The sequence below is a fragment of the Scophthalmus maximus genome, chromosome 10 (assembly GCF_022379125.1).
Source record: "Scophthalmus maximus strain ysfricsl-2021 chromosome 10, ASM2237912v1, whole genome shotgun sequence".
NCBI lineage: Eukaryota > Metazoa > Chordata > Actinopteri > Pleuronectiformes > Scophthalmidae > Scophthalmus > Scophthalmus maximus.
In genome coordinates, this window is record NC_061524.1 from 16,122,550 (window position 1) to 16,136,799 (window position 14,250).

A 14,250-nucleotide genomic window follows, 5' to 3' on the forward strand; every position below is an offset into this window, starting at 1 on the left:
CTGTGAGAGAACAAAAACCTCTTGGGCTACTTTGACCGACTGCAATGAATAATGTTTGGTCTGACAGTCACAAATGTGTGTTTTTGACATCCAATATACTCTATTTGTTCACTCCTTGTGTGTGCGTGCGTGTGTGTGTGTGTGTGTGTGTGCGTGTGTGTTTGTGTGCGTGTGTGTGTGTGTGTGTGTGTGTGTTATGATGGTATGAAGATGTTTTCATTTGTATATTTCCTGTCTTGAATAAGGCAGGTCTTATGTCCAACATGATCACAGTATTCTATCTTTCGAATAATGTCAAAGAGTAATATGCAAACTGCTGAACTGACTGCACTGCAAAAATAATCCCTTTAAGTAAATAAATATAAACAGAGCATTGTAAATACTAACTAATACAGCTATTCTTATTCAAGATAAATGAATTCAAACACTTCTATAAATCCCTCAAATTATCTACAGTGGGTAGTTTTGCATTTATCAGAGATATATATATATATATATATATATATATATATATATTTAAAAAAAAGTTTGCTTGAGTTTATGGAAATCCATATCAGCAGGGAATGGATGCAGACTCAAGGGGCATCACTGCACAGGTAAGCTGCTTTTGGAGGGTTCATGTAAATCCTAAAGTCCAAAAGTCAATTACTGGGGCATCTCAAGCGTGTGTTACTGAAAGACTCTGATGTTTTATTGAAGAGAGGCTTTAATTCATCAGGCTTCTCAGCTCCCTTTCATGCAGCTCGGAGAGAGGGAGAGCAAGGCACCTCCTTCAGATGGCCAGTGTCATATATCACACGCACGCGCGCACGCGTGCACACACACACACACACACACACACACAGAGCAAGAGAGAGAGAGAGAGAGAGCGCACACTAATGCCCAAAAACAACTCTCAGGTGGTCTGCTTCACTCCACTGACCAGACCATTACCCCTACACACACACACACACACACACACACACACACACACACACGAAGTGCAGACCACACAGACTAAACAAGAAATTCTAAGTCATGCACGCAGCGTCTTGTGCATCTTTCCGTGCGCTATTATCTACATTTCAAACAAGCCGGTGACAAATTTTAATTACAGAAGAGCCTTTCATACTGTAACCACCCACAGTTTCGACTGGCACCAAAACCTGCCGCTTTTTCCAGGGGCCTTGAGATCTGAGTGCCGTGTTGTCTTTTCATGTCATCGCAGCTGGTTTTGTCGGTTTGGGGAAGGCGGGAGTTGCCGTCTGACAATGCCATTCCTTTCTCTGCCGATCACAGATGCATCTCTGCGCTTTCTTCCCGCCGGCATCGCGATAAGCAGACAGTCTTCGCGGGCTGACGCGGTCCCATCGCAGCAGAGCGAGTCCTCTGTCTCTAATGTGTCCACAGCTGGAATTAAAGCTCACGGTGGCATTGCCCAGAGTGCGGCAGGCAGACAGCTTATTTTTCCACTGTGATTAGCCAAACTGTGTTGCTCATATACAAATGGAAATGGGATGTGGATGAGTGTCCCCCTCTCCTTACCCTCTCTCTTCCATCTGTCAAGACGATAGATTTTAATCTTTAATCCATGAGCACCCATTGAATACTGGGGAAGTACAAATTACAGATGTTTTACTGTGTGGTTTTTTTCTTTCTTCCCCTCCCACTGCACCTCCTGCCCGCTGTCTGTCTCCCTGTTCGGGCCCTTCAGCTACCTACTGTCGTGATGTTTACACGCGGAAAAAGGGGGTTCGCACTCTCACACTTGCCACGAATGTGTACAACACGGAGAGAGGGAGGGAGACAGACACATGTACACACACACACGCACACACACGCACACACACGTTACACACCCTCATTCTGTGCCATCATGGTGCCATATGACACTGTCATCATTTGGTAATTAAACCCTTGCTGGCTTTAAATATGAAAAGCTGGCAAGGGTTGATGATGATGATACTGGCTGTCGCTCAGCCCAGATTTCCAGCAAACCATCCAGACAGCAGGCAGGAAACATATTGTCCCTTTTGTTGTCTTAGTTTGGCCATCCGGTTTTTCCCTTCTGAGGAAAAAGAGATGCGACGCAAACTACATGTTTGACCGGACATACACTGCTGTTGTGATTAAAAACACATCTAACATTGGGTAAAATGAAGAGATTTGTGGAATTAGCACATGTGTGTTTCGTGTGCTGTGGCTTGATAAGTGATGGGTACAATCTGGTGCGTATAGTTACATTGGCCTCCTACGAGCGAGGGGAGGGATGTGGTGCCAGTGAACGATTAAGAAGGGGGGGGGGGTTGAAGGGTGAAGGAGGGAGGTTTATTTAATGTTCAGCTCATGAGCAAGTGGGACACTATGTTTAAAGGGGGGGGGGGGGGGGGGTGGTGGAGGATGAAGGGTGGAAATGCAGGTGAGAACTCTGGCTGTCCGTGGAGAGGCGACAGGAAGAGAGGGTTTGAGGACACATACCTCGACATTAACCTGACCCTCCCTCCCTCTGCGCACACACGCACTTGCTTCCTGTCAGCCCCCTGGCAATCTTGGACAGCGCAGATACCACTGACCAGTCTAATGGACTATGCCATAAGATCCCCCCTCTCCCCACAACGGCGTCCAAAGCAAAATGACTCCTCTCCCTCAATTTTTTCGGTCTCCCCCTCTCCTGCAGACCCTGGTCATAACCCGTAAATGTGCTGTGTGACACTGAGGAGAGCTTAGGTTCCATTACTGACAGCCCACACAGCTTTATAGCCATTTAAGCTCCTCGATTTGGGTTCCTCCCATTCAGGGTCTTCCCGCAGACCCCCAGTGTGTCGCCTGAACGCCGAGATATAGGGGGGAAAAACACTTATTATGATCATTAATGTCGAGATTGCCAAGGCTGACTCTCTGGTCTCGCTGTTGTAAATGTAATTTTAATACAGCAATAAACTAAAATACAGTAAAAAAAACAAAACAGCACACATGGTGTGTCACCATGTATGTGTGTCTAGCAGCTCTTAAGCATTAGAGAATTAGCATAAATAAAAATGTTGTCAGTTTTTTTTTGTTTGTTTTAGGTTATGGATTATTACAGGGAGCCTTAAAACAGAAATCAAATTTGTACTCCACATAATTGAATAACTACATTATTTTGTGATTATTTGCAGTGGGTTTTTTTCCAATACGTCTAATAACTGGTAAAAGTCACAGTCATGAAAGCTTTGTTTTAGTCCAAATTTTTTTTGTTCTTACGTTTGCTGCAATTTTAATATAAATTTGTTTTTCAGCCACATCATAGGTGAAATAAAATATTTTCTATCTCGGACTGTATATTTCTAAATGACTGAAATGGACAATAATGTGCACCTGTGATGAGGATCGGATGTTTTGAAAAAGCACACCGCCTCCAGGTGGAAGGTATGGCTGCTTGCTTGAATTTAAATAAGGGACTCATCGTTTCTGGCTGAGTATCTCAGATATAAAGTGTTCCATAACACCCATTACTGGTCCTTGGTCCAGTGGCAGTGCTATTGCCATTTCTGAACTTCAAGCACTGTAAAGAGTCTTATAATACAAAATGTTTGTTAAATAGCCGATAGAGAAGCTATAATCTTTTAATAGTGAATTTTATAGCTTTACCACGCTCTGCCGTTCTTGTGAATATTGTAATATTGCATTTTTACTGGTTATTCATCTGTTAATGTTCCAGTTACTAAGTTTTATACTCCCCCTTATACTTTTTCTTTTTTTTTTTTGTATTCCCTCACACTGTTAAACACACAGAGAAAGTTTCCTCTGCAAAGTTTATGTATGTCTGACTGGACTAAATCTCTGGAGAAGAGCACTTTGTGATGACTCTTTTAGAGCCAAGGTGTCGAAACCATGATTGATGAGAAAAAATATACATTTTTGTAGCAATAAACCTGAAAATTCAAAACTAAAAAAATTTACAGTTAAGTAGAATGCTGAGGAACAAAGTTTTCTTGAGCCATCTATTGTAATTAAGACTTGAATTGAATTGGTTGTTCATATATTTGTATACCCCCCCCCCCCCCCTGTGTGTGTGTGTGAGGGGGGGGTTGTGTAAATATTTAGCAGAATTCAGTGCTGTTTGAAATCTGCATATACACGTACAGCAACATTGTATCTAATAAATTAAATTAAATATATGAAACGGATTTCATCTTTCCATAGATAATTAATGAGTATAGTTTCTTTTAAAATCCGTCATCAATAAAATCATTTAATAATGTCACACTGAGTTTGAGCTTTGGGTATACTGACACATGCCAGTGAGTGTGAAATATGGCGTCTTTTTTAAATTTAAAGTCAAATTATTGAAGCTCCAGCAATTTGCAAACTAAAATCTCCCTTTATTTTTAAAACACACATGGAAGGCACGTTTTACTGTTCCTATTAATTCGGAAACTGCAACGATATGTGTTGTTTGATTTTTATATATATATATATATATATATAATTTTTTTTTTTCCACCCCTTTATCAATTCTTAGCTCATTGGAGCAGGCTGGCTTCTTCCTTTTTGTTGTCACCTAAACCGTTTAGTTTTGGATGATCGGTCAAAGATTCTGACAAGCAGCGGGGAGAAGCGCGACGCCCAGCCGGGGAGGGAGCGCAGGAGGCCGGACAGATCTACTGGGCTGCATCGGGGAGACGCACCATTAGACAAGGGAGAACCATGCCTCACAGCGCTGGTCGATCAGGTAAGGATTTCTCCCTCTGCCTCTGCCTCGGCACTAATGTCAGTGTTTGTTTGCAGGTATATGTCGGCTGCGCTGTGTGGGACAAAACTGTGTGCCGGGCAGGCTGCAGCTCTCTGGGCTTTTATTGGATTATTTCATTTTTGGATCAAACAAAGCGTGGTGTGCTTTCCCTTCCATATAGTGGAGCGACTTCACGTATTTACACCCTTTTTTTCCACGTTGTTTTTTTGGTGTTAATGCAGCTATATGTCAAATTAGGTTATCTCTGAAGTGTTAATAAAAAGACATCATAATGTGGTGTGATAAAAGTATTATTATTATTATGAAAATTGTTGAACATGATAACTTAACAGTCTATCAACGTGCACCTTTACGCTCGGGGGCTGTAATTGAAAACATAGATCACCGTCTAATTCACCTCTCAATTTTGGGTGCATGAGATGGGAAGATCAATGGAAACCCGACGTAATGATCAAATTAATTATCGCAAAATTAAAAAAAAGCAAGTACAAAATCAATCTGTGACGGTGTCGAGGACGGAGTCAAATTGATATCCATCTGCTCCCATTAAAAAGGCACATGAATAAGCAATCTGAGGGACGCAGCTGATATCCTGCAGTTTGGCAGTATTCTACCCATATGGCTCTGGCTACATCAGGAGACACCGAATCATTGTGGTATATTGCAAGTGACTCCCCGATATGATGCTGATGTTTTGACTAATGGGGGGGGGGGTTATATATGTAAGGGAAATGAGCACAGAATCATCACACGTTATGTGACGTCACATTGAGAGAGAAAATCTGCAAGAGTTTAGATTAAAAGTAGCTGCACAACATTTACAGCAGCTGGACTTTTATCAGTGTTTACTTCACTGACACCTGGATGTCCTCGTTGGGATGGTAAAATAAAATTAAAATAAAATGCTCTTGGTGGATGGAGTTTGTACATCTAAATGGTGCAAGTAGATATTGCTTATGTATTTCAAAAAAACATTTCGTACAGATTAAATTGCTTTTTTTTATTTATTTAACCATAGTCTATATGCAAACTTTAATTCACAAGCTTAACACTTGGAAGTCAAAGTTGCTCCAAAATTGGAAACAGGAGACGTGAGACATCCTCAAACGTATTCCAAGTCCCTATGTAACAACAAAATAATAACATCGTTATACATTTCTATTCCTCTTTTATTTCACCATCGAATGGCAAGCTCTACGTGTACAAACAGCACTCATATTAAATTAACATCGAATTATTACTATAATAACTGAGGGTCGGTGGTGGAAGGGGGCCAGACTCAGACAGGCAGTAAAGACACGCAGAGGAAGACACCAACAGAAATATCGATTGTGGACGTGAACGCGCACTGGAAGAAAAAAAAACAAAACGAGGGAAAGGATTTGTTTTGTCCTGCGAGGAAATTCATCATCATCCAGGGGGGGATGATGCCTATCCCCCCCCACTTATATAATATTATTAAAACACAACACATCTATACTATTATTGTTATTATTATTAGCCTATAACTTACTACAATGGGGGTAGTGAACAGTATTTGAAAGCAGAATGAAACAGGAGACAGGCCCACAACATGTGGACGGTTTATCCTCTGCTGGTGTCGATAAAGAACAAGATCATAAAGCACGAACTCGTTTGTAATTTTTGTAATTTCTGAGCGTCTGATATGAAAATCAGCTGTTCCTATACAGAGTGTGACAACTTGCTGCTTTCTGCATAATGCAGGCCAGGCACACACACACACAAAAAAAATTGAAAACCATAATCGCGTCAGGTCTTTGCTGCGGTTTTTAAAAGGTGTGTGTGGGGGTGAAGTGGCAGGACTAACAGTTTCTTAATCATCACGCGAGGGTTTTTCCTTCTTGCTTTCTGGTTGTTTCTTATGCTGTATATAGGACTGTGACACGGGGACGCCGCCGTGTGAGTGCAGAGAGGTACGGGGGGCAAATCGGGGCGTTGAGGGGGAAGTAGCAGCAGCTTTAGGGCAAAAAAGCACTGACGTGTGAAATTACAGCCCATGGTGCTACATATTGTACCAGAAGACCCCCCCCCCCCCCCCGAAAAAAAGGCAGAAACAAAAAAGAGGAATCGTCCTCAAACTTGTCCAGAGGGCAGCTGGACGCAACACGGGGCCTCTAAATAACGAGTATTATTATTATTATTATAATTATAATTATTATTTTTATTATTATTTTCATTGTAACAAACAAATACATCCATGTACCTGACCACCATGTTGCCATCACTGTAACACAAACACTGCGCTGTATAACCATAAAGATAAATACATGTTTACACTGTTCTGCTTCTCTCTTCTTTTTCTTTTAAACGCGCAGCTGTTATTATCTTAGTGGCAGTTAGTTATAGATATGACAAGTAGAAGTAGCTGCTTCGCTCATTCTGCAGCCAATTAAAGTGAGCATGCACTTTTTTTCTTTCTTTTTTTAAAAATCTGCGGATCGTCTTTGACTGAGTGTGGGTTTTTTTTTCTTTCTTTTCTCCTCCTTCGTCTTCTTTGAGCTGGACCGGAAGAGATTAAGGGTGCATAATTCAGCTACAGTAGGCTTACGGGCGACCTTTGACCCGGCCAACCTCAGCAGCATCAGCCTACCTGCCTGCCCCCGCATGGGCGCAGCGGCTCAACCTACTGTGTGAGCGCCATCTACAGAGCGATGCTGCACACAGGCGGTGGGCGAGCGGACGACGACGACGATGATGATGATGATGATGATGATGATGATGATGATGATGATGATGGTGGTGCTGCTGCTGCTGCTGGACGTGATGATGGTGATGATGGTCCTCTGATGACTCTCCCTCTGCCGGCTTCGAGCACACCCTCCCGTTCGGCCTCACAATCCTCAACTTGACCTGGAGAAGTTTTTTTTAGTCATTAACAAAATTCATGGTGAACTTTCAACTGACTTTCTTGATATATATATATATATATATATATATATATATATATATATATATATATATATATATATATATTCCTGATGACTTAAACAACCTGGAATGAGAAGATTTAGTTGACCTGATGTAAATTTGGCAACACATAAGTTGTTTTTGTTTTTTCTTATCCTACTTCCGTTTCATATTTACAAAAGAGAGCGAGTGGACACTTTGAACCGGGGCCTCGCTCAAAGTGGGTTACTGGGTCGCCCCCACAAGTCCGCGGCAACAAACGAATTCGTTATTATTTTTCGACAAATACACGGCCAGTGGAATTTGGAGACTTCGGTGGTTTGTCTCTAAACCCGTGACTCCGGCTCCCGGGTTCCGGAGTCGCTCTCTCTCTCTCATCGTGTGTTTTCCTCCTTGGAAACATCTGAGTGTGGCATCGCTTTAAACAACGCACACCAGCCTGACAGCGCCGAGCCTCTCTTCTACCCCCTCGCCTTTAATTTCCCTGATTCTTCACCCCCAAAGTCTCATCATTTCCCATTCCGTCTCCCTCCCCTTCCCCGGCTGTCGGATGCAGGGACCTCCTCATTTGAGCTGCAGGTTTCGTTTTTTGTTTTTTTTCCCCTTAACGTGGGCGAATCACAAAGTGTTGGAATCTATTGCCTTTGTCTGACAAGTCATCCATCTCTATGCGAGGGGATCTGTGGGATGGAGGCAGGGTGCGGGAGGGGAGGGGAGGGGGTGGGGAGGGGAGGGGAGTTGAGGAGGGTGGGGGGGGGGGCTGATCTGTGGGACTGCAGCTTTTAGAAACAGACTCACAAGGAGAGGGGTTTCATTCTCAGCCCAAAGCTTTGCTCAGGCACAGCCCATTCCGGAGGAGAGGGGGACGCACCGCTCCTGCGCTGCGCCGTGTCCATGTTGTTGTCATCTCCGCCCCTGTCCGACTGAACCCACAGAGCCCGTCGCTGCTCCGCGCCGCCAGAGGAGAGGGATTCTTCTTTTTCCGCCCGGCCTCAGTGTTTTTTTCTTTCTTCTTTTTCCCGAGCGGACCCGCGGTGGACACTTCAGCTGAATACTCCTTTGTGTTGTTGTTGTTGTTGTTGTTGTTGTTTGTCGTCGTCGTCGTCCCCCCCCCCCCCCCCCCTCATGATGCACCTTTAATGACAAACAGTGAGCCGCGACTGGTGCGCTCTGCACACGCGTGGGTCACCCTGCACCTGACCGCCCCTGCTGCACACCCCTGTCGACTCCAGACTTCAACGGGAAGGAAAACTTAGCATCGCCCCCCCCCCCCCCCCAAAGAAGTTATTCGCTGCCGTGGACTCGTCCCAACGCGGACTGCCGCTACAGCGAAAATACATAAATCCTGACCGATTTTTTTTTTTTTACCCCTTGAAAGCTGCACCACCGAGGCGAAACGGCGACCTCAGTCGATTACCTTTCTTTCCTTTGCTATCCCATGGATATTCACTGCAAAGCAGACCCGTTCTCAGCGATGCACCGTGAGTATACTGAGTTAGTTTACTGTGCTGTGACTTCCCCTTCGAGCCGTTGGCAGCGTCAATGATATGATTCATATCGAAGAAAAAATACGCAGTTAGAAATTCTAAAATGTGCTTCAAAATATGTCTTTTAATTCCCCCCTTTGAGTCCGTCGGGGCTCGTGATTTGCCAACGTCTTATTCCAAGTCAAGATGTTTTGTACTTTGCTTGTCAGTTTCCCCAAGTCCCTGTTTCTCCTTGAAAACGTTGGGGGGCAAGAAAACTCGTTTTAGAACATATTTAGTTGCTCTGTTCCTACTAATAATAAAAACTAAGCTAAAAAAAATGTCATAACAAATGGCTTTGTTAAGATGAAATAATGAGCACACCCTTCAGACTGAGACTGAGAGGTTTTATTTGTTTATTGCTTCTGGAGTTTGTTGTGTCAAAAATCAATGGAGCATTTGGACCAATTCGATCCTTTTTTTTTTGTTTTTACTTTTACGTGAGAAAATTGAAACTTCCAAATTTAAATACAAAGCTTTTATTACCAGAGACTTTAGGGGAGACGAGAGCACGTTGTGTGCAAATGGGGGAACGTGTCATTTCTCACTTCAGGTTCAGGTCGTGAAGAATAAAACCTGAGGTGTACCTTTAGAAACTGAGGCAGCAGCAGCAACTGCTCGTTTCATCGTGTTTTCCCCCCATATGATATGCGTAAAAGAGTGTGTGTGTCTGTGTGTGTGTGTGTGTGTGTGTGTGTGTGTGTGTGTGTGCGTGTGTGTGAATTATTTATTCCTCCTCATTCGCACCATCCGCGTTTGTAATATGAGTTATCAAAGCTCATTTTAATTATTTACAGTAATTGTGCGAGGAAAATTAAACAGGTGGAAACACAATACCCCGGCGACATGTGTTAGGCTGCAGGGGAAGAGATGCTCCTGGAAAATATCGCCTTAACCCAAGTCAGTGCACAGGGAGAGAGGAGCCATTGTTGTGTTTATTCCAAAAGAGCCAACAAACTGTTTTTCTTTTTAAAATCTACTGATTAATTGTAACAAAATTAATTTTGTCCTTTTTTTTTTTACTCTGCATTTGAAAGCATCACAAAGCTGAACTTTCAACAACCATGTAGTATTATTATCATAATTGTATTTATCAATATATTCAGTATCAGTAATAAGAAGAAGAAGAAGAAGAAGAATAAGAATAAGAATAATGGTAAGAATAATAGTAATAAAAGTACTGGTAGGAAATCTTTTCCAGAAAATAAATATTATGAGATTGTTAGAAAATATTAAAATGTGCGCGTGTGCTTCTACGTGTGTTATTATATATGTGTGTGTGTGTGTGTGTATATATATATATATACATGTAAATCGTAATGTGTGTGTGTGTATGTTTGCGCGTGTGTGATTTAACCGTTTACACCGAGTACACAACACAAAGCTTTCTCCCAGAAAATGAAATGAAAAAAACCCCCAAAACAAAAATACATAAATAACGAGAAACCAAACCGAATCCACGCCGCGCGCGCAGCAGAGACGCCGCGTCTTCTGCAGGTGTGTAATGTTACGCTCTCTCCCCCCCCCTGTGCCGCTGTTGTGTCCCACGCAGGGCACGGCGGTGTGAACCAGCTCGGCGGGGTGTTCGTGAACGGCAGGCCCCTCCCGGACGTGGTGCGGCAGCGGATCGTGGAGCTGGCGCACCAGGGCGTCCGGCCCTGCGACATCTCCAGACAGCTACGGGTCAGTCACGGCTGCGTCAGCAAAATCCTCGGCAGGTAAAAGAGGGGGATCCGCCACCGACAGCAGCCCTCGTGTGTGTCAAACATCAATCTTCCGTGTAGCCCCGTAAATGCGCACCCAGCTCTATTTCAGCCTCAGTCATCGGTTATGTAGGCAGGTCATACTTTCTTTCTCTCTATTATTTTTTTTATTTTTTCTTTCCTTGAACACAGCAGTTCTGCGTCCGAGATTTTCTATTTATGACCTGGAGCCTCGCAAGACAAATAAAAAGCATCATGATCATGAAATATTTTTTTAGGAGGGAGAGTGTAAAGCTAAACATTACGGGGGGAGGGGGGGGGGGGGTGATATCCCAGAGGAATTTGAGGCTGTATGAAAATGATAGGTGATAAAGAAAATACTGTATGAGAACTTTTCAGATGTAGGCTAATTTGAATATTTAGAATATACACACGGCCACTCAAAACGCACACAATCCATTTTAAAAATAGTTTCGAGTTGCTATATATTTTTTTCCTCATCAGTGTAAGAGCCCTGATAAATTAGCTCTACATCATTTTTTACTTCAGAGCACAAATGCTGTGAGATAATATTTTGAAATATATTTTTTTCAGCTATCAGAAGGCATTTCAGAGGTATTTTCCATTTCACACACACTGAATGTTTTGTCACCAACATTTGCCAATATGGTCATGGTGGCATGTCGTGCATGCTGCTGTAAAAAAAAAAACAAAAAAAACTCATGGGAGACTGGAAATGAGGCCCCAAACTGTGCTCTTACAGCAAAACCTGTCCCTTTTTTTTTGTTCTGTCCGTCTCACTGCTGTTACTGTGTGATTTTTTAATGACTCTTGCTTTTCGTTGGAAATCCCGCTCTGCTCACCTTCCAGCTGACACATAATTTGGCCCATATTAACAGCCACACTTTCCAGACCAATAGTAGATAAGACCCGCCACTATAGCTTGTAGTTGTAGCTATTTTTTTTGTTGTTGTTTTTATCTACATGTAAGCGCAGAAAATCGGCGGAGATTTCACGAGTTTTGAAGCCACCCTTGTCTCATCATTCAGACGACTGACTGGACTGTTGAATCGAAAGGGGGGATGCATTCAGGAACACCCGCTCTGTCCCCCTCCCCATGCAGGTACTACGAAACCGGCAGTATTAAACCCGGAGTCATTGGCGGCTCCAAACCAAAGGTCGCGACTCCGAAGGTGGTAGACAAAATAGCTGACTACAAGCGCCAGAATCCGACCATGTTCGCCTGGGAGATCCGGGACCGACTACTGGCCGAGGCCGTCTGCGACAACGACACCGTCCCCAGCGTCTCGTCCATCAACAGGTAGGAGGAAACAACTGCTTTTAACTTCATTCTGTTACCCGTTAAAAGGTGCGTGCCAAATTGTGCCAAAATGCGTAAAAATCTTTTTTTTACGCAGGCATTTCCTTCTTATATTTTTTCTCCCCCCCCCCCCCCTCCTAAATGTGTGCTTGCGTGCAACGTTTGAGTGGGGCCAGATTAAACCAAAATGGACTATGGTGGGGTTGGCGTGAGGGTTGCTTGTCAAATCAGCTTTGAAATAAGCAGATAGCAAATTTTTCTTTTCTGCACACACATACACACCGAGGCGGCGACGTATATAGTCATTTCCAGCCGGAGCCTATGTAACCGGGGTGGTCTCACAAGTGCAATTCAATCCCCCCGCGCGGCCCTCCGCGAGGGCTGGGGCCGCGGAGAATCACATCTGTCTCGATACAAACCGATCAATACCGCGTAACCAGATCCAGAGGCGGAGGGGGGAAATACCCCACCAAGTCGTTCAATACACGCCGACCACCGCCGCACCGCGACAGGGGGCGGCAGGCAGCACGCATGCCTCTTCATTGTTTCTGTTTCCCCAACACCGGGGTGGACGTGGGGCGACAACGGAGCAACACGCACAATTCAAATTCTGAACTACCCCGCGTTGAATCACAAAATGATTATTCGAATTATTATTATTTAAAGGCCATATTATCAATTATAGTATAGGCTACAAGCAGAATAAATATAAATATATATATATATCGTCCTAAAACAGTGTTTGGGTAAATGGGCTCCAAAAAAGAGTTTCTGTTCTACTGAAGCAGCTAAAGCAGCAGACTCCCTACACCTTCTCCCTTATCCACGTGGAGCGGGGGCAGCAGTGGACGAAGTGCCTGTCGACAGAGGACACGCCGGTGAAAAGCCCCGGTGCAAAGTGAAAGAAGAAAAAAAGAAAAAAAAGCCCCAGTAGTGCCTGCGAGTGATGAACTTTGGTTAGGAGGCACTGTTCCAGAGAGCTGGTCATCGGCATTACATTTTAATGAGCTGCAGAGAGTCTCATAACACATGCAGCTAAATGGAGGAGATGGATGAATCTTTACAACAACAACAACAAAAAAAAGAGAGATAGAGATAGATCAAAATATTAGAAAATCTGGCTGTTATTGGACACGATGGTGTCAACAGGTCTTTGGGCGCCACTCTTTGTTCATGGTGGCAACATGCTAGAAAACATTACAGGTATGTGACCCTGCTGGGGTTGAGCTGTGTGGAGCTCCACTATATAGGAGAAAATTGTTTCCTTTGAAATTAAATTGGCTGCCAGTTCATAATTAATATGAAACCTTTTGCGTTTTTTCCCCCTTCTTCTTTAAAAAGCATGACCTCAAGAATCACAACATGAAAATCAGGTTTCACTATTTAATATCCTAAGTCCCATTAGCAGGGAAGAGAAGTTAATTGCTGTTTATTTTGTTGCATGGAAAAAATGCAGAAGTGTTCCCTGTAATTTTCACATTACAAGGTGTTTCCCCCCCCCCCCATGAAATATTGTTATAATTAATTATAATAGACTAGGAGGGGAAGGAAAGTGAAGAAGAAGAAGTGAAAGAGGCAGGCAGAGGGTTGAGGAAGAGGCAGTGGAGCCGCGGTGGTCTCTGTGGTTAAGGGGGCTGACCTCTGCTCTGTAGACTAAAGAGGAGCTCCCGGCTTTAAACACATTTTCCCTGCATGAATTATTGAAGATTACACAGATACTGGGTTGCACTGGGTTTTGTTGCCGCAGAGAGAGGAGTTTCCGACCGCTGCACCATGCCCAGTGGACTTGAGGCCCGCCCATACGGTCCCGAGTGGCTTTCAATCATATTGATCCTCATTTTAATATTTCTTTGGGGAATTTTTCTTCCTTTTTTTTAACAGCCAAAAGCCAATGTCCCTAATTCACCCATCCAAACTGCTTATTCAATATCAACAACACAGACTCGAAACAAAGTCCTTGAATTTATGAGGCTCCCTCGAGTCATGAGGTCAGATAACTGTTGTGATGGGATGTTAGAAATTCAAATAAAATATTGATGTGTGTTTTTTTCTGGGATG

The 14,250-nt window shown here is 43.5% G+C and overlaps 1 protein-coding gene across 16 annotated transcripts in view; it reads left to right on the top strand.

Moving 5' to 3' along the window:
• The first annotated feature begins 8,467 nt into the window (after positions 1-8,467).
• The window catches only part of pax2a (paired box 2a), a 29,758-nt gene continuing 23,975 nt past the window's right edge, over positions 8,468-14,250 (top strand). For 3 of the 16 annotated variants that reach the window (XM_035606579.2, XM_035606575.2, XM_035606584.2), the window contains exons 1-3: positions 8,660-9,123; positions 10,709-10,886; positions 11,995-12,192. In XM_035606579.2, coding sequence (XP_035462472.1) covers positions 9,081-9,123; positions 10,709-10,886; positions 11,995-12,192 — 419 coding nt within the window. In that variant the 5' untranslated portion in view covers positions 8,660-9,080. Of the gene's footprint in view, positions 9,124-10,708; positions 10,887-11,994; positions 12,193-14,250 lie in introns of those variants that run through there. The other 13 variants (XM_035606581.2, XM_035606576.2, XM_035606585.2 and 10 more) reach the window with 9 other exon arrangements.